Raw genomic sequence first — 27217 nt, forward strand, 5'->3', positions numbered from 1 at the left:
CGATAATCTCAGCTATACCGAAAGAAGGCAAGGATAGAATGGAATGCGGGTCATTTAGACCAATATCCGTTCTTAATGTAAATTATAGGTTATAGGTTACCTCCATCATGACCAAATGATTAGAGGAGTTTCTACCCATACTGATACGTAATGATCAGACAAGTTTTGTACGACAACGCCAGACACAAGACAATGTACGAAGGACATTTCACATTATGGATCATATACAAAAAAATAAAATCGAAGCAATAGTGATAAGTGTGGACACTGAAAAGTCATTTGATTTGGTTAATTGGAATTTTCTTTACAGAGTTTTACATAGATTTGGTTTCCAAGACACAATTATTAAAACTACACAGACACTATATGACAACCCTACTGCTAGGATTAAAATCAATGGATATTTATCAAATAGTCTTACCCACGAGACATGGTTGAGCATGGTCACCACTACTCTTCGCATTATATCTGGAACCATTAGCTCAATACATCAGACAAAATGAAGATATCAGGGGAATTACTATTAAAGGGACAGAGCATAAATTGACTTGTTACACTGATGACATTTTGATCTATCTAGGGCAACCAACATACTCTTTACCTAAATTGATGCAATCCTTTGAACAATATGGTCAATTATCAGGATACAAGATCAACATAAATAAAACCCAATTACTTTCATATTACTATAGCCCACCAAAAGAAACTGAAAGTCAATACCCCTGGGCATGGCACACAGAGTCTTTCAAATATTTGGGCATCATTATGCCAAAAGATTTGGCAAAATTATCAGAATGTAATTATCAGCCTTTAGATTAAAAAATTAAGGAAGATGTGGCAAGATGCAACCTGATTCCTTTTTTCAGTCTCAGTTCAAGGATGGAGTCTATTAAAATGAATATACTGCCCAGACTGTTATATCTCTTTCAGACCCTACCAATAGAGATTAATCAAAATCAATTCAATGAATGGAACAAGATGTTATCAAGGTATATTTGGCAGGGTAAAAGGCTTAGAGTTTGTCTCAAAACCTTGCAATTAGCAAAGGAAAAGGGGGGATGGGACCTACCTTAGAGATTATTATTTTGCAGCATATTTGACAGCTGTGATATATTGGTGCAACCCATCATATGATTCTCAATGGTAAAACATTGAGGAGCGGGTACTTCCCATCCCCATACAAGCAATTTTGGCTGATAACAACCTGCAAAGGTACATAAATATCAAAGGAATTGATAACCATGGGTGAAATTGACTCTTAAAATATGGAAAACTACTATAAAAAGAATATAATCTAGAAGGAGATATTGCAATTCTTAAATGGTGTGCATATGACTTGGATTTTACACCAAATAAATTGGATGCTGGATTTAAGGACTGGACAGCTAAAGGAATAACAGTTCTTTGCAACATAATGAAAGAAAGAACACTGTTCAGTTTTGAAATGCTTAAAGAGAAACACTTATTAGAAAAGCAAGATTTTTATCGGTATTTACAGATGCGACAATATGTTAATAAGACGTTTAAAAATGTAACTAAGGCAAATACATGCTTGATAGAGCTCTTTAGAAAAGCATATAATTCAGATAATGGTAGTAGAATCACTTCAAGCATGTATAAGGGGTTATCAAATCTTAAAACACATTCGACTTCATACATTAAAACAAAATGGGAGAAGGAAGGAGGGATAATTATATCCGAGGAAGAATGGACAACAATATGGAGGTATCAATGGAAGTGTACCAGTTCACAGAAATGGAGGGAGTTTGGATGGAAAAACTTGATAAGATATTTTATTACACCCTCTCAGAAATCCCATTATCATAGTAACCTCCCTGTTTGCTGGAGAAATTGTGGAGATCAAAATGCAAATCATTATCATATTTTTTGGGACTGCCCTGTTATCAAAAACTATTGGAGGGGAATACACAATGCCCTACAAAACATTTTTAAATGTGAAATATCCTTAGAGAGTAAGACCATATATTTTGGATATATACCTCAAGAATGGTTGAAAAGAGATAAATATTTAATGAATATACTGTTGGTGGCTGGTAAAAAGACTCTTACTAGGAAATGGTGATCACAGGAGAGCCCAACTTTAAATACATGGATGGAAATTACAATGGACATTTACAAAATGGTGAAGATAACAGCATCTGTTAACCATAAGCTGGAACAATTTGATTCATGCTGGGAAAAATGGTTTAACTACATAATGTCTCATAGGCCTGATTTTATTCTCACAAATCAATGAATATGTTGTAAAAAAAAAGATCACTCCCTACTTGTACATATTTATTTCCTTTTGCTTGTTTTTTCTTTCCACTCTTTTCTATAAGTGTATACCTCAGATAAATACTTTGTGGAGATTTGTGATATATATGATTATATGATATATATGTACAATGGTCTTGAATTGCCACTTTGCATGTGAGATGGCCTTTTGGAGATCCTACTTGTTCCTCTTGTATCTTACCTGATCTGGCCCTTAGCAGGTTAGAGATCTCATGGTTCATCCAGGGCTTCTAGTTGGGGAAGACTTGGAATAATTTTGTGGGGACCCACTTGTCTACAACTGCTTTTATAAAGTCCATGGGAGCTGTAATTCTTTAGGTGATCAGAGGTGGAGAAGGACAGAAACTTTAAATACTACTAGGTTCAGGAACAGTTAATATCCTACAAACATCAGACTTCTGAACCTTTACTCACCTCAATGCTGAACAATTCCGCAATTTATATATTGACTTTCAAAGACTTTATAACTCATGTTCTTGGTATTACTTACTTTCTTTTTATTATTTGCATGATTAGTCTTTTTTGCATAGTAGTTGTTTGTCAATCTTTATTTATACATAGTTTTTCATAAATTATATTGTATCTCTTTATTTTCCTGTAAATGTCTGCAAGAAATTATATTAAGAGAGGGTGCAGAGGAGATTTACCAGGATGTTGCCTGGATTGGAGAACAAGTCATATGAAGCATGGTTAGCAGAGCTGGGACATTTCTCTTTGGAGCGTAGAAGAATGAGAGGGGACTTGATAGAGGTCTACAAGATTATGAGAGGCATAGATAGGGTGGATAGTCAGTACCTGTTTCCCAGGGCACAAATAGTAAACACCAGGGGGCATATGTACAAAATTAAGGGAGGGAAGTTTAGGGGAGACATCAGGGGTAAGTTTTTTTACACAGAGGGTTGTGAGTGCCTGGAATGACTTACCAGGGATGGTGGTGGAGGCTAAAACATTAGGGATATTTAAGAGCCTCTTGGACAGGTACATGGATGAAAGAAAAATGGAGGGTTGTGGGGTAGTGTGGGTTTAGTACTTTTTTTTTAAGGATTATATGGGTCAGCACAACATGGAGGGCTAAAGGGCCTGAACTGTGCTGTAGTGTTCTATGATTCTATGGTTAAATTAATCTCAAGTTGGTACATGGTGACATGTGTACTTTGATGATAAATTTACTTTGAACAATTAATGCTTTACACCCCAACATGCTACTCTGCATCACTCCCAGCCTCAATTCTGGAAATAGTTTGATTAATGGTGCAAGATGTTAGAAAACCGATGTCCTGTTGACTGATCTTTCACAGAATCACACACAGATTATTGAAAAGGATAGAATGGCAATGTTACTTAGCAGCTCCAATAATCTCCAGAGTGCCAGAGTAGATAGTGGAATGGGGGTAAAAATAAATGATGTTAGTAGTTCATGCAAAGTCATAAATAGTAAGGTTGTGTGTGGTGGTAATAATCTTCTGAGGTGTGTATATTTCAATGCAAGGAGTATTGTGGGAAAGGCAGATGAGCTGAGGGCCTGGATTGACACATTGAATTATGACATCATAGCCCTTACTGAAACTTGACTACAGGAGGGGCAGGACTGGCAGCTCAATGTTCCAGGGTTCCAATGCTTCAGGTGTGATAGAGGCAGAGGGATGAAGGATGGGAGGGTAGCTTTGCTAGTCAGGGAAAATATTACAGCAGTGCTTCAGCAGGAAAGATTAGAGGGCTTGTCCACGGAGGCCATATGGGTGGAGCTGAGAAACAGGAAAGGTATGACCACATTAATAGGGTTGTATTATAGACCACCCAATAGTCAACAAGAATTGGAGGAGCAAATCTGCAGAGAGGTAGCAGAGAACTGCAGGAGACAGAAAGTTATGATTGTAGGGGATTTTAATTTTCCACACATTGATTAGGACTCCCATACTGTTAAAGGTCTAGATGGGTTAGAGTTTGTGAAATGTGTTCAGGAAAGTTTTCTAAATCAGTATATAGATGTACCAACTAGGGAGGATGCAATATTAGATCTCCTATTAGGAAATGAGTTAGGGCAGGTGACGGAAGTGTGTGTAGGGGAACACTTTGGTTCCAGCAATCATAACGTCATTAGTTTCAACTTGATCATGGATAAAGATAGATCTGGTCCTCGGGTTGAAGTTCTAACTGGAAAAAGGCCAAATTTGAAGAAATGAGAAAGAATCTAAAAAGCATAGATTGGGACAGGTTGTTCTCTGGCAAGGATGTGATTGGTAAGTGGGAGGCCTTCAAAGGAGAAATTTTGAGAGTGCAGAGTTTGTATGTTCCTGTCAGGGTTAAAGGCAAAACAAATAACAATAAGGAACCTTGGTTCTCGAGGGATACTGGAACTCTGATAAAGAAGAAGAGAGAGATGTATAACATGTATAGGCAACAGGAAGGAAATAAGATGCTTGAGGAATATAAAAAGAGTAAGAAAATACTTAAGAAATCAGGAGAGCTAAAAGAAGATATGAGGTTGCTTTGGCAGTCAGGGTGAAGGATAATCCTAAGAGCTTCTATAGGTATATTAAGAGCAAAAGGATAGTAAGGGATAAAATTGGTCCTCTTGAAGATCAGAGTGGTTGGCTATGTATGGAACCAAAAGAAATGGGAAATATATTAAATGGGTCTTTTGCATCTGTATTTACTAAGGAAACTGGAATGGAGTCTATGGAAACAAGGCAAACAAGTAGGGAGGTCATGGAACTTATACAGATTAAAGAGGAGGAGGTGCTTGCTGTCTTGAGGCAAATCAGAGTAGATAAATCCCCAGGACCTGACAGGGTATTCCCTCAGACCTTGAAGGAGACTGGTGTTGAAATTTCAGGGGCCCTGGCAGAAATATTTAAAATGTTGATATCCACGGATCAGGTGCCGGAGGATTGGAGGATAGCTCATGTAGTTCTGTTGTTTAAAAAAGGCTCAAAAAGTAAACCGGGAACTTACAGGCCAGTATGCTTGACATCGGTAGTAGGTAAATTATTGGAAGGAATACTAAGAGATAGGATCTATAAGTATTTGGATAGCTTTGTGTGTGGTAGGTCATGCTTAACCAATCTATTAGAGTTTCTTAAGGAAGTTACCTGGAAAGTGGATGAAGGGAAGGCAGTGGATGTTGTATACATGGACTTTAGTAAGGCCTTTGACAAGGTCCCGCATGGGAGGTCAGTTAGGAAGATTCAATCGCTAGGTATACATGGACAGGTAGTAAATTGGATTAGACGCTGGCTTAATGGAAGAAGCCAGAGAGTGGTAGTGGAGGATTGCTACCCTGAGTGGAGGCCTGTGATTAGTGGTGTGCCACAGGGATCAGTGCTGAGTCCATTGTTATTTGTCATCTATATCAATGATCTGAATGATAATGTGGCAAATTGGATCAGCAAATTTGCTGATGATACAAAGATTGGAGGTGTAGTGGACAGTGAGGAAGGTTTTCAAAGCTTGCAGAGGGATTTGGACCAGTTAGAGGAATGGGTTGAAAAATGGCAGATGGAGTTTAATGTGGACAAGTGTGAGGTATTGCACTTTGGAAGGTCAAACCAAGGTAGAACATACAAGGTAAATGGTAGGACACTGAGGAGTGCAGTAGAACAGAGTGATCTGGGAGTACAGATACATAATTCCCTAAAAGTGGCGTCACAAGTAGATGGGGTCATAAAGAGAGCTTTTGGTACATTGGCCTTTATAAATCAAAGTATTGAGTATAAGAGTTGGAATGTAATGGTGAGGTTGTATAAGACATTGGTGAGACCGAATTTGGAGTATTGTGTGCAGTTTTGGTCACTTAATTACAGGAAGGATATTAATAAGGTTGAAAGAGTGCAGAGAAGGTTTACAAGGATGTTGTCGGGACTTGAGAAACTGAGTTTCAGAGAAAGGTTGAATAGGTTAGCTCTTCATTCCCTGGAGCGTAGGAGAATAAGGGTTGATTTGATAGAGGTGTATAAAATTATGATGGGTATAGATAGAGTGAATGCAAGCAGGCTTTTTCCACTGAGGCCAGGGGAGAAAAAAAACAGGTCATGGGTTAAGGGTGAAGGGGGAAAAGTTTAAAGGGAACATTAGGGGGTGCTTCTTCACACAGAGAGTGGTTGGAGTGTGGAATGAGCTGCCAGATGAAGTGGTGAATGCAGGCTCATTTTGACATTTAAGAAAAACTTGGACAGCTTTGGAGGGATATGACCCAGGTGCAGGTCAGTGGGACTAGGCAGAAAAATAGTTCAGCACAGCCAAGAAGGGCCAAAAGGCCTGTTTCGGTGCTGTAATGTTCTATGGTTCTATGGTTCTATCTGGACTTGATCCTGACCTCATTTGTTGTCTATCTGGAAACTCCATATCCTCAGTGTGTATTTTTTCCCAGGTGCTCCAGGTTTCTCCCACATCCCAAAGATTAATTAGCCACAGTAATGGAGATAATTGTGAAAGAAAATTAAAAGGGAGGTGATGAGCAAGTAACAAGGAAGAAGACTCAAGGCTGAAGGAAAACTGGAAGGGCAGTGGGATTGATGGGATTATGTGCCGGGAGCTGGCATGCACCTGATGACCTGAATGACCTTATGTACTATAGTAAGAAGCTAATTTGCCCGTTGAATTGCTTCAGGCTCTAAGGACGAGCTATTTATTTAGTCCCCTATCTCTCCCTTCTCTATTGGTACAGCTATAGTTCTCTCTTCAAATCTTTATTCAGTATTTCACCTTACTTTTTCCAAACCTCATTAATATGTTGTATTTCTTGATTCAATCATTATATATCAATCATTTACTAATGTTATTTTTTGCTAATGTTAATAATCTCTTTTTTAGGCACTGAATCTTATTCAAGCACTGAATTGACTACAAGCCCCAAATTACCATTTGTTACTGATTCATCAACTACACCAGCAGCCGCTTCTAGCACCAGCTCATTCACCAGTGCTGGATTGTCTACCATCTTTCAAGAATCTCAGTCTTCGTATACTGTTGTACCATCCATCAATATTGAAATTTCAAACAGTCCTGGACCATCATTTACAAATGAGCTATCAACCACAGAAGGACTGATGAGCACTCTTCAGCCATTAATTAATTTGGGGTCATCTACAGGATTTGTGAAAAGTTCAGAAGTACCAATTGATGAAACTAGTTTGTACACAACAATGAGCTGGAACAGAACAATTGCTACAGACATCACCAAAGATGGTAAGTATTTCTTTGTCATTTTGTGACTTAACTTTGTGACATATACTTAGTCCAATAGTCCATACACAGTCAGCTATGGAGGCCAAGACGGTGGGTAGATATAAAGTGAAAATAGATAGTTTCCTGATTGGTCAGGACGTCCAAGGTTATGGTGAGAAGGCAGGTTGAATGGGATTTGGGATCAGCCATGATGGAACAGTGGACTCGATGGGATGAATGGCCTAATCCTGCTCCTATGTCTTATGGTTTTATTAAGTGCATTTTCTTTGTTGTAAAAGATGCTTCCCTTAGATTTATACTACTTGCCAATAGTTCCAAATTGAATAATTCAAAGACAGCAGAAACACACTGATGATGGGTATACAGAATCTTATTCAGGGTAGAAATATCAAACGTCTGAGGACATGGTTTTAAGGATGAGGGGTCACGTTTACAGGTGAAGCCAGGGGTAGGTTTTTAAGCAGAGAATGGCAGGTGCTTGCAGTAGGTTTTTGGGGTGAAAGCAGGCTTTTAGATATACAGAAGAACATGAAAGGAATAGAAAAATACAGATGAAACCCATGAGGATATTTATATAAATTAGCATTAAGATAGGCACAACGTTGTGTGCTCAAAGACTTACCCATTGCTGACTATTCTGAGCTCTGTTTTAGATAATGCAGAAGAACTTTATTCAGCAGAGTTAATAATTTTCTTTGACTTGATTAACAGGAGCAGGTGTTAAAATAATTGGTAAAAATATTGCCTTTCTAAGTTTTGAACAAATAAATTATTTTTAGCAACAGACTAACTTCTGTTTCTCAACAACCCTTAGAGCTCATTTTCCTCATTTTCATTTCTACAGCTGAAATCTTCTGCTTCCTTACATGAGAAGAATCATTAAGTTGCGTAACTTTTACTTACATAGAAACATAGAAAACCTACAGCACAATACAGTCCCTATGGCCCACAAAGTTGTGCCGAACACAACTAGGAATTACTAGGCTTACCTATAGCCCTCTATTTTACTAAGCTCCATATACCTATCTAAAAGCCTCATAAAAGATGCTATTGTATCCGCCTCCACCACCGTTGCCAGCAGCCCATTCCATGCACTCACCACACTGAGTAAAAAACTTACTCCTAATATTTCCTCTGTACCTATTCCCCAGCACCTTAAACCTGTGTCCTCTTGTGGCAACCATTTCAGCCCTAGGAAAAAGCCTCTTTGACTATCCACACGATCAATGCCTCTCATCATCTTGTACACCTCTATCAGGTCACCTCTCATCCTCATTCGCTTCAAGGAGAATAGGCCGAGTTCACTCAACCTATTCTCATAAGGCATGCTCCCCAGTCCAGGCAACATCCTTGTTAATCTCCTCTGTACCCTTTCTATGGCTTCCACATCTTTCCCTTAGTGAGGTGACCAGAACTGAGCACAGTACTCCAAGTGGGGTCTGACCAGGGTCCTACATAGCTGCAACATTACCTCTCGGCTCCTAAATTGAGGAAGGACAATACACCATACACCTTCTTAACCACAGAGTCAACCTGCGCAGCTGCTTTGAGCGTCATATGGACTCGGACCCCAAGATCCCTTTGCTCCACACTGCTAAGAGTCTTACCATTAATACTATATTCTGTCATCCTTTTTGACCTACCAGAATGAACCACTTCACACTTATCTGGGTTGAACTCCATCTGCCACTTCTCAGCCCAGTTTTGCATTCTATCTGACAGCCCTCCACACTATCCACAACACCTCCAACCTTTGTGTCATCAGCAAACTTACTAACCCATTCCTCCACTTCCTCATCCAGGTCATTTATAAAAATCACGAAGAGTATGGGTACAGTAAAACTTAATTAACATAACCCACTCCAACGTACTTAGACCATATGACCAGTAGACATCGGAGCAGAATTTGACAGTTCATCCCATCGAGTCTGCTCTGCCCTTCCATCATGGCTGATCCTGGATCCCATTCAACCCCATACACCTGCCTTCTCACCATATCCTTTGATGCCCTGACCAATCAGGAACTATCAACTTCTGCTTTAAATATACCCAAGGACATGGCCTCCACTGCAGTCTGTAGCAGAGCATTCCACAGATTCACTACTGTCAGGCTAAAAAAATTCCTCCCTACCTCTGTTCTAAAAGGTCATCCCTCAATTTTCAGGCTGTGCCCTCTAGTTTTGGATACCCTCACCATAGGAAACATCCTCTCCACATCCACATTATCTAGTCCTTTCAACATTCAGTAGGTTTCAATGAGATCCCTCCCCATTCTAAATTCCAGTTTAGAATATGCTCCTCATATGTTAACCCCTTCATTCCCAGAATCATCCTCAACCCCCTCTGGACTCTCTCCAATGACAACACATCCTTTCTGAGATCATGGGACCCAAAACTGTTGACAATACACCAAGTGTGGCCTGACTAGTGTCCTATAAAGACTCAGCATTATCTCCTTGCTTTTATATTCTATTCCTCTTGAAATAAATGCCAACATTGCATTTTCCTTCTTTTCCACAGACTCAACCTATAAATTAATCTTCTGGGAGTCTTTCATGAGGACACCCAAGTCCCTTTGCATCTCTGATGTTTCAACTTTCTCCCCATTTAGATAATAGTCTACCTTAACATTCCTTTTACCAAAATGCATGATCATACATTTCCCAAGACTGTATTCTATCTGTCAGTTTTTGCCCATTCTTCCAATTTGTCTAAGTCCTCCTACAATCGCATTGCTTCTTCAGCACTACCTACCCCTCCACCTAACTTTGTATGATCCACAAACCTTGTCACAAAGCCATCAATTCCATTATCTGAATCATTGACAAACAATAGTGAGAAGTAGAGGTCCCAATACTGACACCTGAGGAACACTTCTAGTCACTGGCAGCCAACCAGAAAAGGCCCCCTGTATTCCCACTTGCTGCCTCCTACCTGTCAGCCATTCTGCTATCCATGCCAGTATCTTTACTGTAAGACCATAGGATTTTGTCTGGTTAAGCAGTCTCATGTGTCGCACCTTATCGAATGCCTTTTTAAAATCCAAGTAAATGCCTCTCCTTTCTCCACATTGCTTGTTATTTCCTTAAAGAACTCTAACAGATTTGTCAATCAAAACTTTCCTTTATAGAAATCATGACTTATTTTATCATTAGTCTCCAAGTACCCCGAAATTTCATCCTCAATAATAGACTCCAATACTTTCCCAGTTTCTGAGTTTAAGCTAACTGGCCTATAGTTTCCTTTCTTTTGCCTTCCTCCCTTCTTAAAGAGTGGAGTCACATTTGAAATCTTCGAGTCCTCCCGGAGCATGCCAGAATCAAGTGATTCTTGAAAGATCATGACCAATGCATCTATTAACTTCAGTAACCTCTTTCAGGACTCTGGGATATTGGTTGAGACTGCGGTAAAGAAGGCAAATGGAATGTTGGCATTTATTTCCAGAGAAATAGAATATGAAAGCAAGGAGATAATGCTGAGTCTTTATAGGACACTAGTCAGGCCACACTTGGTTGTAAACTGGATTTGAAATTGGCTGTGTGGGAGAAGACAGAGTGGTAGTGGATGATTGCTCCTCAGACTGGAGGCCCGTGACTAGTGGTTGCCTCAGGGAGCTGTGCTGGGACCATTGTTGTTTGTTGTCTATATCAATGATCTAGATAATAATGTGGTAAATTAGATCAGCAAGTTTGCTGATGACACTAAGATTGGAGGTGTTGTGGACAGCGAGGAAGGCTTTCAAAGCTTGCAGAGGGATCTGGACCAATCTCAAAAATGGGCCAGAAAATGGCAGATGGAATTTAATCCACACAAGTGTGAGGTGTTACATTTTGGAAGGACTAATCAAGGTAGGACATACACAGTAAATGGTAGGGCACTGAGAAGTGCGGAGGAATGAAGGGATCTGGGAGTTCAGATACATAATTCCCTGAAAATGGCATCACAGATAGATAGGGTTGTAAAGAAGGCTTTTGGCATCCTGGCATTCATAAATCAAAGTATTGAGTATAGGAGTTGGGATGTTATGGTGAGGTTGTATAAGACAGTGCTGAGGCCAAATTTGGAGTATTGTGTACAGTTCTGGTCACCTAGCTATAGGAAGGATATCGGTAAGATTGAAAGAGTGCAGAGAAGATTTACTAAGATGTTGCCGGGTCTTCAGGAGTTGAGTTATAGGGAAAGATTGAACACGTTAGGACTTTATTCCTTGGAGCGTAGAAGAATAAAGGGAGAGAGATTTCATAGTTTACAAAATTATGAGGGGTATAGACAGAGTAAATGTGAGTAGGCTCTTTCCATTTAGACTAGGAGAGATAAACACGAGAGGACATGGCTTTAGGGTGAAAGGGGAAAGGCTTAGGGGGAAATTCTTCACTCAGAGATCATTGGGAGAGTGCAATGAACTGCCATCTGACAAGGCAAATGTGGACTCACTCTTAAGTTTAAAAAATAAATTGGATAGATACATGGATGGGAGAGGTCTGGAGGGTTATGGACTGGGTGGAGGTTATTGGGACTAGCAGAATAAAGTTTCGGCACAGACTAGAATGGCCTAATGGCCTGTTTTCTGTGCTGTAGTGTTCTATGGTTCTAATCTATCTGGTCCAGGTGACTTATCCATTTTAAGACCTTTGAGTTTGCCTAGCACTTGATCCTTTGTAATGGCAATGGCAAGCACTCCTGCTCCCTGACAGTCATGGACCTCTGGCACACTGCTAGTGTCTTCCACAGTAAAGACTGATGCAAAGTACTCATTAAGTTTATCTGTCATTTCTTTGTCCCCCTTTACTATCTCACCAGTGTCATTTTCCAATGGTTCGATATCAAATCTCACCTCAATTTTTTTTCTTTATATAACTATTCTTTCTTGAGTATGCTCCTTTATTTTATTGGCTAGTCTGCCCTCAGAATTCATCTTTTCCATTTCTATAGCTTTTTTAGTTCTCTTTTGTTGAAATTTAAATGTTTCCCAATCATCCAACTTCCCATTCACTTTTGTTACCTTATATGCCCTCTCCTTGGTTTTTATGCAATCCTTAACTTCCCTTGCCATGGTTGCCTACCTCTGCCATTTGAGAACTCTATGGGACATATTTATCCTGCACCTTGTGAATTATTCCCAGAAACTTCAGCAACCTCTGCTCTGCCATCATCCCCAGCAGTATCCTCCTCCAATCCACCTGGGCAAGTTCCTCTCTCATGCCTCTGTAATTCCCTTTATTCCATTGTGATACTGATACATGTGAGTAATGCTTCTCCTTCTCAAATTGCTGTATGAATTCAATCATATTATGATCAATGCCTCCTCAAGTTTCCTTTATGTTAAGCTCACTAATAAGGTATGGGTTATTAAGGTCCCTAACAAGATCTGGGTTACAGTATTACACAACTCCCAATCTAAGATAACCTTTTCCCTAGTAGGTTCAAGCACAAGCTGCTCTAAAAAGCCATCTTGTAAGCATTCAACAAATTCTCTTTCAAGCAATCCAATGCCAACCTGATTTTTCCAATCCCCTTGTATTTTGAAGTCCCTCATTACAATTGTGTCATTTCCCTTTCTGCATGCCTTTTCCAGCTCTCTCTGCAATCTCAACCTCACATCCTAGTTACCATTTGAAGACCTATATATGATTACCATAATGGATTTTTTACCCTTGCAGCTTCAATTCCACCCCAAAGACTGAATATTCTCTGACCCTATGTCACCTTTTTCTAAAGATGTAGTTCCTTCTCCTACCAACAGACCTAAACTGCCATCTATGCCTTTCTGCCTGTTCTTTTGATACAAAGTATATCCTTTGATGTTAAGCTCCCAACTATGACCTTCTTTCAGCCACGACTCAGTGATTCCCAGAGCATCATACTGATCAATCTCTAATTGTGCCATGATTTCGTCCACCTTGTTCCACCTTTAGTCCCACATTCTTCACCCTTTTGAACTTTGCCTCTGTGGTACAATTCAACTCTTTGCTCTGTCCAAATTTTTACCCAATCCTTTCTTACATTCATGTGGCATGCATCATCTACTTGTAAACTTTCTTTTAATTAGATATTACAGAATTGGAAAATATATTTTCCGGTCAACTTAGTAAGTTTAAAGATTCTCATAAGCAGGTGAGTTTCAGGATATTGCAGGACGCATAGAAAGTAGAACACTATAGTACAGTAAAGGTCCTTCGCTCCAAGATGTGCTGACATTTTAGCCTACTCTAAGATCAATATAACTTTCCTTTATTTCTATCCACTTTTCCTTCATTCATGTGCCTATCTAAAAACGTGTTAAATACCCCAAGTATATTTGCTTCTACTACCACCCTGACAGGTTTTTCCATAAACCCACCATACTATGTGTAAAAAGAAAAAAAAATACCTCTGATATCCCCCATATGCTTTCTTCTAATCACCTTATTATTATATTCCCTCATAATACCTATTTTTGCACCGAGAAAAGTCTCTGGCTATCCACTCAATCTATCCCTCTTATCTTCTGCACATCTGTCATGTCACCTCTCATCTGCCTTCACTCCAAAGAGAAAAGCCCTAGCTCACTCACCAATGCTCATAAGAAATTATCTCTGAATCTCCTTTACAACCTGTCTAAAGCTTCAACTTCCTTCCTATAATGAGGTGACCAGAACTGAACCCATATTCCACGTGTGCTCCAACCAGAGTTTTATAGAGTTGCAACATTTCTTCTCCGATCTTGAACTCAGTCATCCATAAGACCAATAAGACATAGGAGCAGATTTAGGCCATTTGGCCCATTGACTCTGCTCTACCAATCAATCATGGTTGACCATTTTTACCCCTCCTCAGCCCCACTCTCCTGCTTTCACCCCATAACCTTTGATGCTGTATCCAATCAAGAGCCTATCAGTCCCTGACTTAAATACACCCAACGACCTGGCCTCCACATCTCCTGTGGTAACAAATTCCACAAATGTACCACCTTCTGGCTTGAGAAATCTCTCAACATCTGTTTTAAATGGACACCTGAGGCTGTGCCCTCTTGTCCTGGACTCCCCCACCATGGGAAACATGCTCTCGATTTCTACTCTGTCTACGCCTTTCAACGCTCAAAAGGTTTCAAAGAGATCACACATCATTGTTCTAAATTCCAGCAAGTAAAGACCCAGAGCCATCAAACGTTCCTCATATGATAACCCTTGCATTCCTGGAATCATCTTTGTGAACTTCCTCTGAACCCTCTCTAATGCCAGCACATCTTTTCTTAGATATTGAGTCCAAAATTGTTCACAGTACTCAAGCTGAGGCCTCACCAGTGCCTTATAAAGCCTCATCATCACATCCCTGCTCTTTAATTCTAGACCTATTGAAATGAATACTAACATGGCACTTGCCTTCCTCACTACCAATTCAACCTGCAAGTTAACCTTTAGAGTGATTTGCACAGTGACTCCCAAGTCCCTTTGCATCTCAGATTTTTGCATTTTCTCCCCATTGAGAAAATAGTCTGCACATTTATTTCTACTACCAAAGTGAATGACCAAGCATTTTCCAACATTGTATTTCATTTGCCACTTTCTTGCCCATTCTCCTAATCTGTCTAAGTCTCTCTGCAGTCTACCTTTTTCCTACCTGCCCCTCCACCAGTCTTCATATCATCTGCAAACTTGGCAATAAGGCCATCTATTCCGTCATCTAAATCATTGATATACAGCATAGAAAGGACCGGTCCCAACACTGGCATCCAACCAGACCAGTGGGATCCTTTTATTCCCACTCTGTCTCCTACCAATCAGACAATGATCTAAGCATGCCAGTAAATTTCCTGTAATACTTTGGTAAGAATCCTCATGTGTGGCACAATGTCAAAGGCCTTCTGAAATCCAAATATTTACTGCATCCCCTTTATCTATCCTACCTGTAAACTCCTCAAAGAATTCCAACAGGTTAGTCAGGCAGGATTTTTCTTTAAGGAAACCATGCTGAGTTTGTCCTATCTTGTCTTGTGTCACTAAGTACTCCATCACCACATCCTTAACAATTGGTTTCAACATCTTCCCAACCATTGACGTCATGCTAACTGGTCTCTAATTTCCTTTCTGCTGCCTTCCTCCTTTCTTAAAGCATGGAGTGATATTTGCAATTTTCCGGTGCTCTGGAATCATGCCAGAGTCCAATGACTTCATTAAAAAACATTACTAGTGCCTCCTCAATCTCTACTGCTACTTCTTTCAGAACCTTAGGATGTAGTTAATCTCATCTGGGTGATCTATGTGCCTTTATGTCTTTCAGCTGTTTGAACACCTTCTCCCTTGTAATAGTAGCTGCACTCGCTTCTCTTTCTTCACACCCTTCAATATCTGGCACACTGCTTGTGTCTTCCACAGTGAGGATTGATGCAAAATACTTATTTTGTTCATCTGCCATCTCTTTGTCCCTATTATTATTTCTCTGGCCTCATTTTCTAGTGGTCCTACATGCATTCTCATCCCTCTTATTTTTTTTTACATACTTGAAGAAGTTTTTTCTATCCACCTTGATATTGTTTGTTGTCTAAGAACGTTTTAAATATTTCTTCTAGAGCCCTGCAAATTCTGCACTAGCCTCTAAGGGAACACATTGTCAGGCCCTGGGGATTTATCCACCTTAATTTGCCTCAAAACAGCAAACTCTTTAATCCATATATGATCCATGATCTCTCTGCTGTTTTGCTGCACTTCTAAAAACTCTGTGTCTGTCTCCCAGGTAAACACAGATGCAAAAATCTATTTAAGATCTCCCCCCATCTCCTTCAGTGACATCCATAGATGACCATGCTGACCTTCAAGAGGACCAAACTTGTCCCATGCTATCCTTTTCCTTTTAATCTGTCTGTAAAATGTCTTGGGATTCTCCTTCACCTTGTCTGCTAGAACAACCTAATGCCAGCTTTAAGCCCTCCTCATCTTCCTGTGCAACAGGATCCCTGCCTTCCTCATCATGAAATTACAGTCAATGAGGATCAGAAATAATATCTCCTAACTGACAGTCAACACTAGTGCACCTCAATGGTATGTGTGTAGCCCACTGATCTACTCTAACTACATCCATGACTGTGTGGCTAGGCACAGCTCAAAGACATCGGCTAAATTTGCCAACGACATAACTAATGTTGACAGAATTCCAGACGGTAATGAGAAGGCGTATGGCAGTGAGATCTGCTGGGTGAGTGGTGTTACAGCAACAAACTTGCACTCAACATCAATAAGACCAAGGATTGTGGACTTCTGGAAGGATATGAAAGGGTCACTGCACAGGACCAGAAAAAGCTTCAGTTTTACAGTATGGAAGTCCAAGTCAATATATGTAGAAAGCTAAAATCACTTAAAAGGTTTATTTAAAACCAGTTGCTTCCTTTTTCCTAAACACTGCCTTAATTTCCCTTGCAAACCAGTGTTCCCTAATCTTTACAGCCTTCCCCTTCACTCTAGACCCTGAAGTCTCCCTATCTCACTTTTCTTTTCAATATTTTTATTAACTTTCACATAGAAGAATACGGAGTGCATGAGGTTATATATGAATAAAAAAAAAGATATAGTACCGAATACATTATATTTAAATCACACTTACAATCACAGTACCCTATATTCATAATCAACCATGTACATTAATTAAATTGTAACTTGAAATATAATAATTTTATTATAAAAAAAAGAATTTAAACCCATTACCAAGACTGAAGCTGTTTAGTAAAGAAAGAAAGATGGAAAAAAAATCCTTATCACATAGTAATTTATGTTATTTGCCAACATCTGTACTTTAATACCAAATCAAAGGTTTTGAAAGTAGTTCAAAAATGGTCCCCACAGTGTTGGAAAGTCTTGGTCAGAAATTGAACAACGGATCTTCTCTAGATTTAAGCATGACATAAATCATGTAACCATTGAATGTGAGTAGGTGGAGCAACATCCTTCCATTTAAGCAACACCGCCCTCCTAACTACAAGAGAAATAAAAGCCAATATATGCAAATCAAATGTCCCCAAAGTTAGGCCTTTTTCTCCAACAATACCAAACAAGACAGTCAAAGGTTTAGGCTTAAAATTTACTTTAAGAAGTGCAGAAAATTTTTGGAATACTTCCTTCCAGTACTTTTCAAGACTCGGACATGTTCAAAACATATGGATTAGTGAAGCCCTCCATTGTTACATCTATCACAATAGGGAGATATATCCAGATAAAAATGAGATAGCTTGTCTTTGGACACATGGGCCCTGTAGACCACTTTAAATTGTAGGAAGGAGTGGTGAGCACATAGTGATGAAGTGTTAGCCAATTTAAAAATTTCATTCCAAGTCTCCTCAGAAATTGAAATCTGTAAATCTTGTTCCCAGGCATTTGTAATTTTGTCTAAAGGAGCCTCTCTTATTCCCAACAACATGCCATAAATATTGGATATTGAGCCATTATGAAAAGGTTTCAAATTGTAAATTACATCTAGAAAGTTCTTATCAGTATTCATAGGAAATGTATGTAACTTAGATTGCAGAAAGTCTCTAATTTGTAGATATCGAAAAAAGTGGGTTTTTGGTAAGCAATATTTAGCTGACAGTTGCTCAAATGAAAAGAGACTTCCTCCAACAAACAGATCCTGAAAGCATTTTATACTCAATCTATCCCATTCTTTATAAACTACATTGGTTATAGAAGGTTTAAAAAAAAATTAGAAAAAAATGGGACTAGAAAGAGAAAATCTCAATAAACCAAAGTATTTTCTAAATTGCAACCAGATCCTCAAAGTATGCTTAACTACCAAATTGTCAGTTAGTTTTTTTTAAAGATAAAGGAAGCGAGGATCCAAGAGGAGAAATAATAGAATTTTTTTTTTTTAACAGAGTTAGCTTCTAAAGAGACCCATACTGGACAGTCCTCATGGTTAATGTAATATGACCAAAACATAAGATTTCATATATTGACTGCCCAGTAATATAACCTAAAATTTGGTAAAGCTAAGCCTCCATTCTTTTTAACTTTTTGAAAGTGAACTTTATTTAATCAAGAATGTTTGTTTATCCATATATACAAAGATAGAATCGAATCAAGAAAATCAAAAAAGGACTTAAGAATAAAAACAGGTAAGGTCTGAAAAAGGTATATAAATTTAGGCAGGATATTCATTTTAATAGAGTTAATTTGACCAATCAATGATAGAGAGAGGGGCAACCAGTTTGTTAGTGCCCTTTTCACATAATTCAATAGGGTATGAAAATTTTCTTTAAGTAGGTGTTTATAATTCTTAGTAATTGTTACACCCAAATAGGTAAATTGATTTCTTACAATTTTAAAAGGAAAATTAGTATTAATTGATACCAGATCATTCAAGGGGAAAAGTTCACTCTTATGTAAATTCAATTTATATCCTGAAAACTGGCTGAAACAGGAGAGTAAAGAAAGCACAGGAGGTAACGAGGTCTCAACATTAGAAATAAAAAGCAATAGAAACTTTGTGGGTAGTACCTCTCCTTAAAATACCAGTGATATCACTAGATTCTCAAAAAGCAATAGCTAAGGGTTCTAAATCCAGATCAAAGCACAAAGGGCTCAAAGGACATCCTTGTCTGGCTCCACGTTGGGGTTTAAAAGGTTTAGAATTCTGAAAATTAGTAAGAACCCAAGCAGAGGGAGATGCCATAAATTCTTGTGTATAAGTCAGCCTGGAGTATAAGCCAACCCCCATTTTCAAGGTTAAAAACGGACTTTTTCATGTTACCTTTGTATAAGCCGACCCCTTTTGTAGAGGTTTTTGATTTAACCAGAAAAGATCACAAGGTCTCACACGCTGGTACTCAGCTTTGCCGGATCCAGAACCTGGAAATTTTGTAAACCAGTACCTGCTAAGAAAACAGGCCTACATGTTGTAGAGCATTACAGGCAAATTCTTAATAAATAAATCAGGGAGGGAAACCATTTAGTGCCCATCGTAATCTCATTAAAATATAACACAGGGTGGTGGGATCAGCACGTGTAGTTAGTACTGGGTTTGCGACCACCATGTACAAAAGATTAAAAGAAATGCAATATGATGCTGGCTTCAAGCTGAAGGTTGTTGATTTTGCTAAAGGAATGAATAATTCTGCAGCTGCTAAGTTTAGTATAAATGAGAAATGTTACAAATCAGGAACAATGAATATATAATTGAGACAGGTTTTTTTTAATAACAAATAAAACATTTATTAAACACTGTAAAAAACCCAAAAGTAAACAAGCGACTAACTTAACCGGAAGTCAGCTGCTGTGCGGCAGCTTCAACAGTTCTTAAAGCGATAATGCGAAAACAGTTCCTAGAAGTAGTAATGTGAAAGTCCAAAGTTTTACCCAGTCATTTGGGAGAGGCTTTCTTTCCCGTACTTAAATCCTTCCCAAGTTGTTACTGCTGATCCCAGCCGGAGTATGTTATTTCCTGGAGGATTTACGATCAAAGGAAATAAAGTGGCTTAAAGGCACTGACCTTTCCTTGGCAAAACTCTGCATCCAATCTTTCTGCTCTCTTTTGGCAAAGCAGGAGTTAACATGGAAACATGTTACTAATTCCTCCTGCGAAGATTAAACAAAGGTTGAATCTGTTTCACCATCGACATTAACTTTCCCAATCCTTCGGGATTTCCAAACCCCTTTAAAATCTTCACTCTCCACGGACTGAACTGACAGTATTGGAGCGAAACTGCCGGCAATAACCTTTGAGACTTAAGGCAGAAAATAAAACTCCACTTTAAAATAAAACTGCGTCATACATCGAAATACGCAGCAACGCTAGTGAAATCAACCACCGACTGCCCTGCGTCACAGGGAGGGGTTCTCCTTTTATACCCTGTTGAAAAAAACTATCACATGACCTCTCACTGGCAGGAAAATGATGTCACTCCACCATCACAAGACCATTACCTCATGTCCAGCATAGCCTCAATCTCATCATGGTCACGTGACAGGTACAAGATACCCATGGGTACGTAACAGAAACAAGTGAGAAAGTGGAAAAAGGCAGAGGACTCGCTGAGGGAAATGCCAAAGACGAAATATGCAAACCATGAGAAAACATGCCAGTGGTCAGAACTGGAAGAAGAATCGCCAGTGATCGTCTGGATACATTGTTACCAGAGAAATGATTCGAGTTCATGCGTTGAAATGGGATGAAAAACACCGTGAGGTCAGTGAAAATTTCAAAGCTATGCGAAGTTGGTGCACCTGATTTACGAATAGGTGTGATCTTGTGTGGAGACAAAAAACAAAGATTGCTCAGAAAGTTCCCGCGGGGTGTTGTTCTTTACATTCAAGAACACTTCTGGATGGATGAAGTGGGTTGTTTGAAGTAGGTTAAAGAGGTGTGGCGTCAATGTCCCGAAGGTTTTAGGAAGGAAAAGTCACTACTTGTCTGGGACATGTTCAAAGCGCGCTTGTCAGGTGAGACAAAGGCAGCATTGAAAGTTGAAAATACGGACATTGCAGTCATCCCCGGTGGTTTGATGTCTGTGCTTCAGCCACTAGATGTAAGTTTAAACAAACCATTCAAAGAACTCAAGCGTTGACAGGGGAACAAATTTGACTCAAAACAACGTGCATTCGTTTTCCAAAGTTGTCACCCTCTGTATAAGCTGACCCCCTAATTTTAGGAACAAAATTTAGGGCCAAATTCTTGGCTTATTCACTTTACGGTAAATAAAGTAATTTAATCTATTGAATGAAAGTGGGCCCAAAGTTAATTTTTTCTAAAGTTTTAAATAAATAATTCCATTCAACCTGATCAATAGCCTTCTCAGCGTCTAGAGTTATCACGTATTCCAATACCTCCTCAGAAAGAGAATACATAACATTCAGTAAACGACAAATATTAAAATGGGAATAGTGATTTTTAATAAATCCAGTCTGACCATCAGATATGATAGATGGTAAAATATTTTCAAGTCTACAAGCCAAAACTTTGCATAGAATTTTAGTATCAACATTAAGTAAAGAAGTTGGTCTATATGAAGAGCATTCAGTTGGGTTCTTACTTTTTTAAAGAATAAGCGAAATGGAAGCTTCATAAAAAGATTGTGGCAGCCTACCAAATTTAAAGGAATCTGAAAATACAGAACATAAATGAGGTATAAGCAATGAGGAAAAAGCCTTGTAATATTCTCCAGAAAATCCATCAGGACCCGGAGTGCAATGAATGTACAGCCTTCGCAATTTCCTCATAAGAAATAGGTTGATCCAACTGCTTCAGATTATCAGCAGAAAGTACAGGGATGTTTAATTGGTCTAAAAAATTATTCATTACAGTATTATCTTTAGGAGAGTTAGAACTATAAAGTGTAGAATAAAATTCTCTGAAGGTATCATTTATTTCTAAATGGTCAGTTGTCCTATCACCATTAGCTTTACAAATTTCTTTTAATTTGCCATTTAGCTATAAAGGTTTTTAATTGGTTAGCCAATAATTTAGCTGTTTTGTCTCCATGAATATAGAATTGATGTTTATCTTTTAAGAGTTGACTTTCAATTGGATATGTTAAAAGAAGATTATATTTAGTTTTAATTTCAACATGATTTTTATATAAAGCAGGATCTGGAGCCAAAGCATATTTTTGGTCTAATTTTTAAAAATCTCTCTTTATTAGCTTTTTTCTTAACACTTGCAGTATAAGAAATAATTTGTCCTCTAATATAGGCCTTCAAAGCATCCCATATAATAAGACAGGAAGTCTCTTCAATCATATTCTATTCAAAAAAAAAGTTTGTTTCTCCAGAAACTTTAAAAAATCCATATCAGATAGCAAAGTTAGATTAAAATGCCAAAATCCATTTATTTGAGGGAGACCAGGTAGGTTTAAAGATAAAAACACAGGGGCATAGTTCGAAACAGCAATCTCTTTATATTCACAGGATCGAACTAGAGGAATCATTTGGCTATCAATAAAAAAAAGTAGTAGGGGGAGGGGGAATTGCAAAATAATAGGAGAAGCCCTGAGGGGGTGGGATGAAGCTAAGAGCTGGAAAGGTGATTGGCAAAAGTGATTCAGAGCTGGAGAAGGGAAAGGATCTTGGGATGGGAGGCCTCGGGAGAAAGAAAGGGGGGGAGCACCAGAGGAAGATGGAGAACAGGCAGGGTGATGGGCAGAGTGAGAGAGAAAAAAACAAACAAACAACTAAATATATCATGGATGGAGTAAGAAGGGGAGGAGGGTTATTAACGGAAGTTAGAGAAGTCAATGTTCATGCCATCAGGTTGGAGGCTACCCAGCCAGTATACAAGGTGTTGTTCCTCCATCCTGAGTGTGGATTCATCTTGACAGTAGAGGAGGCCATGGATAGACATATCAGAATGGGAATGGGACATGGAATTAAAATGTGTGGCCACTGGGAGATCCTGCTTTCTCTGGCGGACAGAGCGTAGGTGTTCAGCGAAACGGTCTCCCAGTCTGTGTCGGGTCTCACCAATATATAAAAGGCCACACTGGGAGCACCGGACACAGTATACCACACCAGCCGACTCACAGGTGAAGTGTCACCTCACCTGGAAGGACTGTCTGGGGCCCTGAATGGTGGTGAGGGAGGAAGTGTAAGGGCAGGTGTAGCACTTGTTCCGCTTACAAGGATAAGTGCCAGGAGGGAGATCGGTGGGGAGGGATGGGGGGGACAAGTGGATAAGGAAGTCACGTAGGGAGCAATTTCCCTAATTCTCCATAACTTCCGCCACCTCCAATGGGATCCCACTACCAAGCACACCTTTCCCTCCCCCCCTCTTTCTGCTTTCCGCAGGGATCGCTCCCTATGCGACTGAAAGATGACCAGTCTAAAACTGGATCTAATCAGCAATTAAAGTCTCCTCCCAACACTAAAGAATAAAGACTCAAATCTGGCAAGAGTGGAAAAAAAGCTCAAATAATCCTGGGTCATCTATATTTGGGGTATACAGATTAGCGAATGTCATTAATTTATTATCTAATTTTCCTGACACTATGACAAAACACCTATTATCAGACACTACTTTATGTTGGACAAAGGGAACAGTATTATCTATAAAGATTGAAACCCCCCTTGATTTAGCTCAAAAAGAGGAATGAAAATGTAGCCCTTTCCATCTGCTAAAAAGGCATGGATTGTCACATTTACATATGAGTTTCTTGTAAAAAAAATAATTGGGACCTTAAGGTTTTTATTATAGGCAAAAATCTTATTCCATTTCAAAGGGTGATTTAACCCTTTCACATTAAGACCAAGTAAATTAATAGGTTGATCCATTTTTAATACTACATACTGGAATGTATATTAAAACCAGACATCGAACCTTGAGATAAGGAAACCAAGCAACAGATTTGGCTGACAACCCAATACAGTTTCCAGAAAAAAAAGCCCTTTCCCCCCCCTCCCAAAGCCAGAAAGCTGACCAATAGATAGCCAGCTTCTGCTACTAATAACATCATCCCCCCCAAAAAAAAATCCTGCTGTTTTAGCTACAATTTATAGCAAGGTTAGCTACATTTCAACCTAGACAAAACAACAGAGAAAAAAAATTTAAACCTCATACCAAAAACAAACCGATTAATTATTGCAATTTCAAAATGATTAGATACCCCATACTGAGCTTTATTAATAGAGAAAAACCTCAAAAATATGTATAATATAATATATCAAAAAATCAAAAAATCAAAATACATGAACACTCAAGGTACTAGCTCATTAAAACCTTATTCTCATAGTAAAACACTAAAAGGTTCAAAAAAGAGAGTTAGCTTCAAAAGGTTACCAAGAGTAAGAGAGGCAGATATTAATGCACAAAGATACTGAGCAATTAATCTTCTGATTCCAAGAATTCTTGATCATCTTCAACCGAACGGAAACACTTCTTTGAGCCATCCCTCAATATAATTCTGAGCCGTGTGTGATAACGAAGAGAAGGCTTGAAACCTTCATTAAAAAGTTCCAACATAACCTTTTTAAACTTAGCATGCTCATTCATGATCTCAGGTGAAAAATCCTCAACAATTCTAATCTTTTGGCCTTTATAATCAATCAATCCTCTTCGATGGGATACACAAATTAAAAGCTCCATAGTTTGAAATTCATATAAACAGACTATGACTGCTCTGGGTCTTTCTCCTGGCTTAGGAACCAATGATCTGTGCGCTCAATCAACCATAGGCAAAGATGGTAAAATTTCAGGAAATAATTGTGCCAAAAATCTTGCAAATAATTTCATAGGCTGTTCACCTTCAGTTAACTCTTCAAGGCCCAGAATTTATAGGTTGCTTCTTCTGCTTCTGTTTTCTAAATCGATAATCTTCTGCATTAATTTTCATTAGACTTTGATTGCTTTTTACAGAGCTTTTGTAAGTCATCAATTTTCACATCCAAAATTGTCAGAGTTGCTTCATTATCTTCAATTCGTTTATCATGTTCAGCTAAGGTTTTCTGAATAGCAACCACTTTTGCATCCATTTGTTTAATTTCAGAGCTAACCTGCTGGGACTCCTCAGAGGATTCTTTTCTGTGTCTTCGAAGCAAATCCATAATAGATTCCAAAGATGCAGGTGGTTCCTCTTCTTTTCTAGTACCTTTGGCACCACTTGTGTTCATATTGAAGCAATATCATGTTTCAAAGTAAGATTTCAAAACAGGTTGGAAACAGTAAGTAAAATAGGAGCAACTTCAAAAAGCTGTTACTCCATCAATGACCAGCAGGAAGTCTCCATCTCACTTTTAAAACCCTCTCATTTTTCAGATTTCAATTCATCTGCAAACAGCCTCCCACATTCAAACTTTGCATGTTCCTATTTAACAGCTTCAAAATGTGCTTTCCCCAATTTCAGAGTTTAACTTGTGTACCTGTCCAATCTTTTTCCAGAACTAAGTAAAGCTGTTATAATTATGGTCACTGCTCCCAGAGAGCTCCCCACTGATACCAGACACTTGCCCTGCTTTATTTCCCAGTGTTGCTGCTTTTCTACTGGGACCATCTGCATATTATTTGAGCAAGCTCCCCTGTGCACCTCAGCAAACTGTCTTTTGCACTATGGCAGTCCCCGTCAATATTAGGGAAGCTGAAATCGTCCAGAATACAATCTTATTCATCTTACAGCTATCTGTAATCTCCCTACATATTTGCTTCATTAACTCCCAAGAATTATTGGGGTGCATTCTCTTCAAAGTGATCATCCCCTTCTTATTTCTATAAGAATATCTTCCCTAAGTATCACCACACATACTTTGAATCAAATAGGCTTTAACCTTTTAGAATCATCTACCATTAAGATCACTGTCAAAGGTCTTACTGAAATCTTTGCAGGCTTCATCAACTGTACTGTTTTCATATTTCTCCTGACTAAGAGGGCTTAGAACAGAGAATCAACTTCAGAATAGTGGTGATCTGTCACTCATGACTAAGATGAGAAGAAATTTTTTGTCTCAGGGATGGATGAATCTTTTGAATTCTTTATTTGAAAGGGACTGTGGAGACTTGGTCACTGCAAACATTCAAACCAGAGACTGAAAGACTTCTGGACTTTAAGAGAGCAGTAATTGGCTTTACAAAATTTAACACAACACCCACATCTACCCTTCAAATATCTGGTCAGGCTAAGGACAGATAGAATTCCTCCTTCTGCTTAAATCCCTTGGATGAATTAAAACTAATATTGCAATTAATAAAATATGAAAAAGTATATAGATCCAATGATTAACCTAAACATTCCCATTAAAATATATACTCTCATCTGTAAGGGGGCATTAACATGTTGACAATTCGAACCAATGTGATGAGGGAGTCAAATTGCAATCAATTTGGCACTTGATTCACAACAAAAAGTTGTATGACACCAGTCCCTCTAGGTTTACAGCATTACTTCACACCTATGGACCCCCAATAAGCACAAATCACATAATGTACATTTTTCCCATAATGGTAATATCGTTTTCACAAATCACAAGGTCTTGACAGAAGTTCAATATTCAACAAAACACAAAACAAACATTGGAACAGAACAAAGCAATATTCCAGCAAGAACCTTTAAAAACAAATGTGGAGAGATAGAAATGTTTTCATTCCCTCTTAGTCAATTAACCCTTATCCACTCAGAAGGATTTCCTTCTTTCACCAGCTAGTATGTAATTTGTTGTCCATCAACAGTAATCTCACCCTGTACTGGAGGGGAAGATGGGTGTGCCACAGATGCTTATGCCGCCCCCCGCCCTCCCCCCCCCCCGCAGAACTGTATTGGCTCTTTATTAAGTAGATTCAGTTGTGCCTTCAAGAACAAAAGGAATGGATTGTCCTGTCATTAACAAAAAGGGAGCACCTCCTTTCAAGGAGTGATTGTTTAAATTTTACAAAGCATGGGGAAGAACATCCAGACAAGGCATGGGCAGGAGGAAGTAAACAAATTTGCTTTTTAATAGGCCATTTATTTCTTCTGAAACACTGGTCTGAGGTTAGTAGGGATATGGAACACCATGTTACAGACAGCCCACTCTTATACCCTGCAACCCAAAAAGTGCAAATTATTATCAGATTGAATTTCAAAGGGATCACCATATCCCTGAAGGATAACATCCTCATTGTCTTAAACAGTAGGGATTGCCATCTAAGGAGCAGAATAATTGTCTACCACAGCTAGGAGTTACCGGAATCACTCTGTAAAGGAAGGGGACCAACATAATGTGTCTATTTTAATGTGAGGAGTATCATGAATAAAGCGGATGAGCTTGGAGCGTGGATCAGCACTTGGAGCTATGATGTTGTGGCCATTACA

At 38.8% G+C, this 27217-nt stretch overlaps 1 protein-coding gene across 1 annotated transcript in view; it reads left to right on the forward strand.

Moving 5' to 3' along the window:
• Window positions 1-27217, forward strand: part of LOC140725948 (uncharacterized) — a 111875-nt gene that overhangs the window by 54920 nt on the left and 29738 nt on the right. The window contains exon 5 of the mRNA XM_073041870.1: window positions 7111-7485. Coding sequence (XP_072897971.1) covers window positions 7111-7485 — 375 coding nt within the window. The remainder of the gene's footprint in view (window positions 1-7110; window positions 7486-27217) is intronic.

The sequence above is a fragment of the Hemitrygon akajei genome, chromosome 4 (assembly GCF_048418815.1).
Source record: "Hemitrygon akajei chromosome 4, sHemAka1.3, whole genome shotgun sequence".
NCBI classification, from domain to species: Eukaryota; Metazoa; Chordata; class Chondrichthyes; order Myliobatiformes; family Dasyatidae; genus Hemitrygon; species Hemitrygon akajei.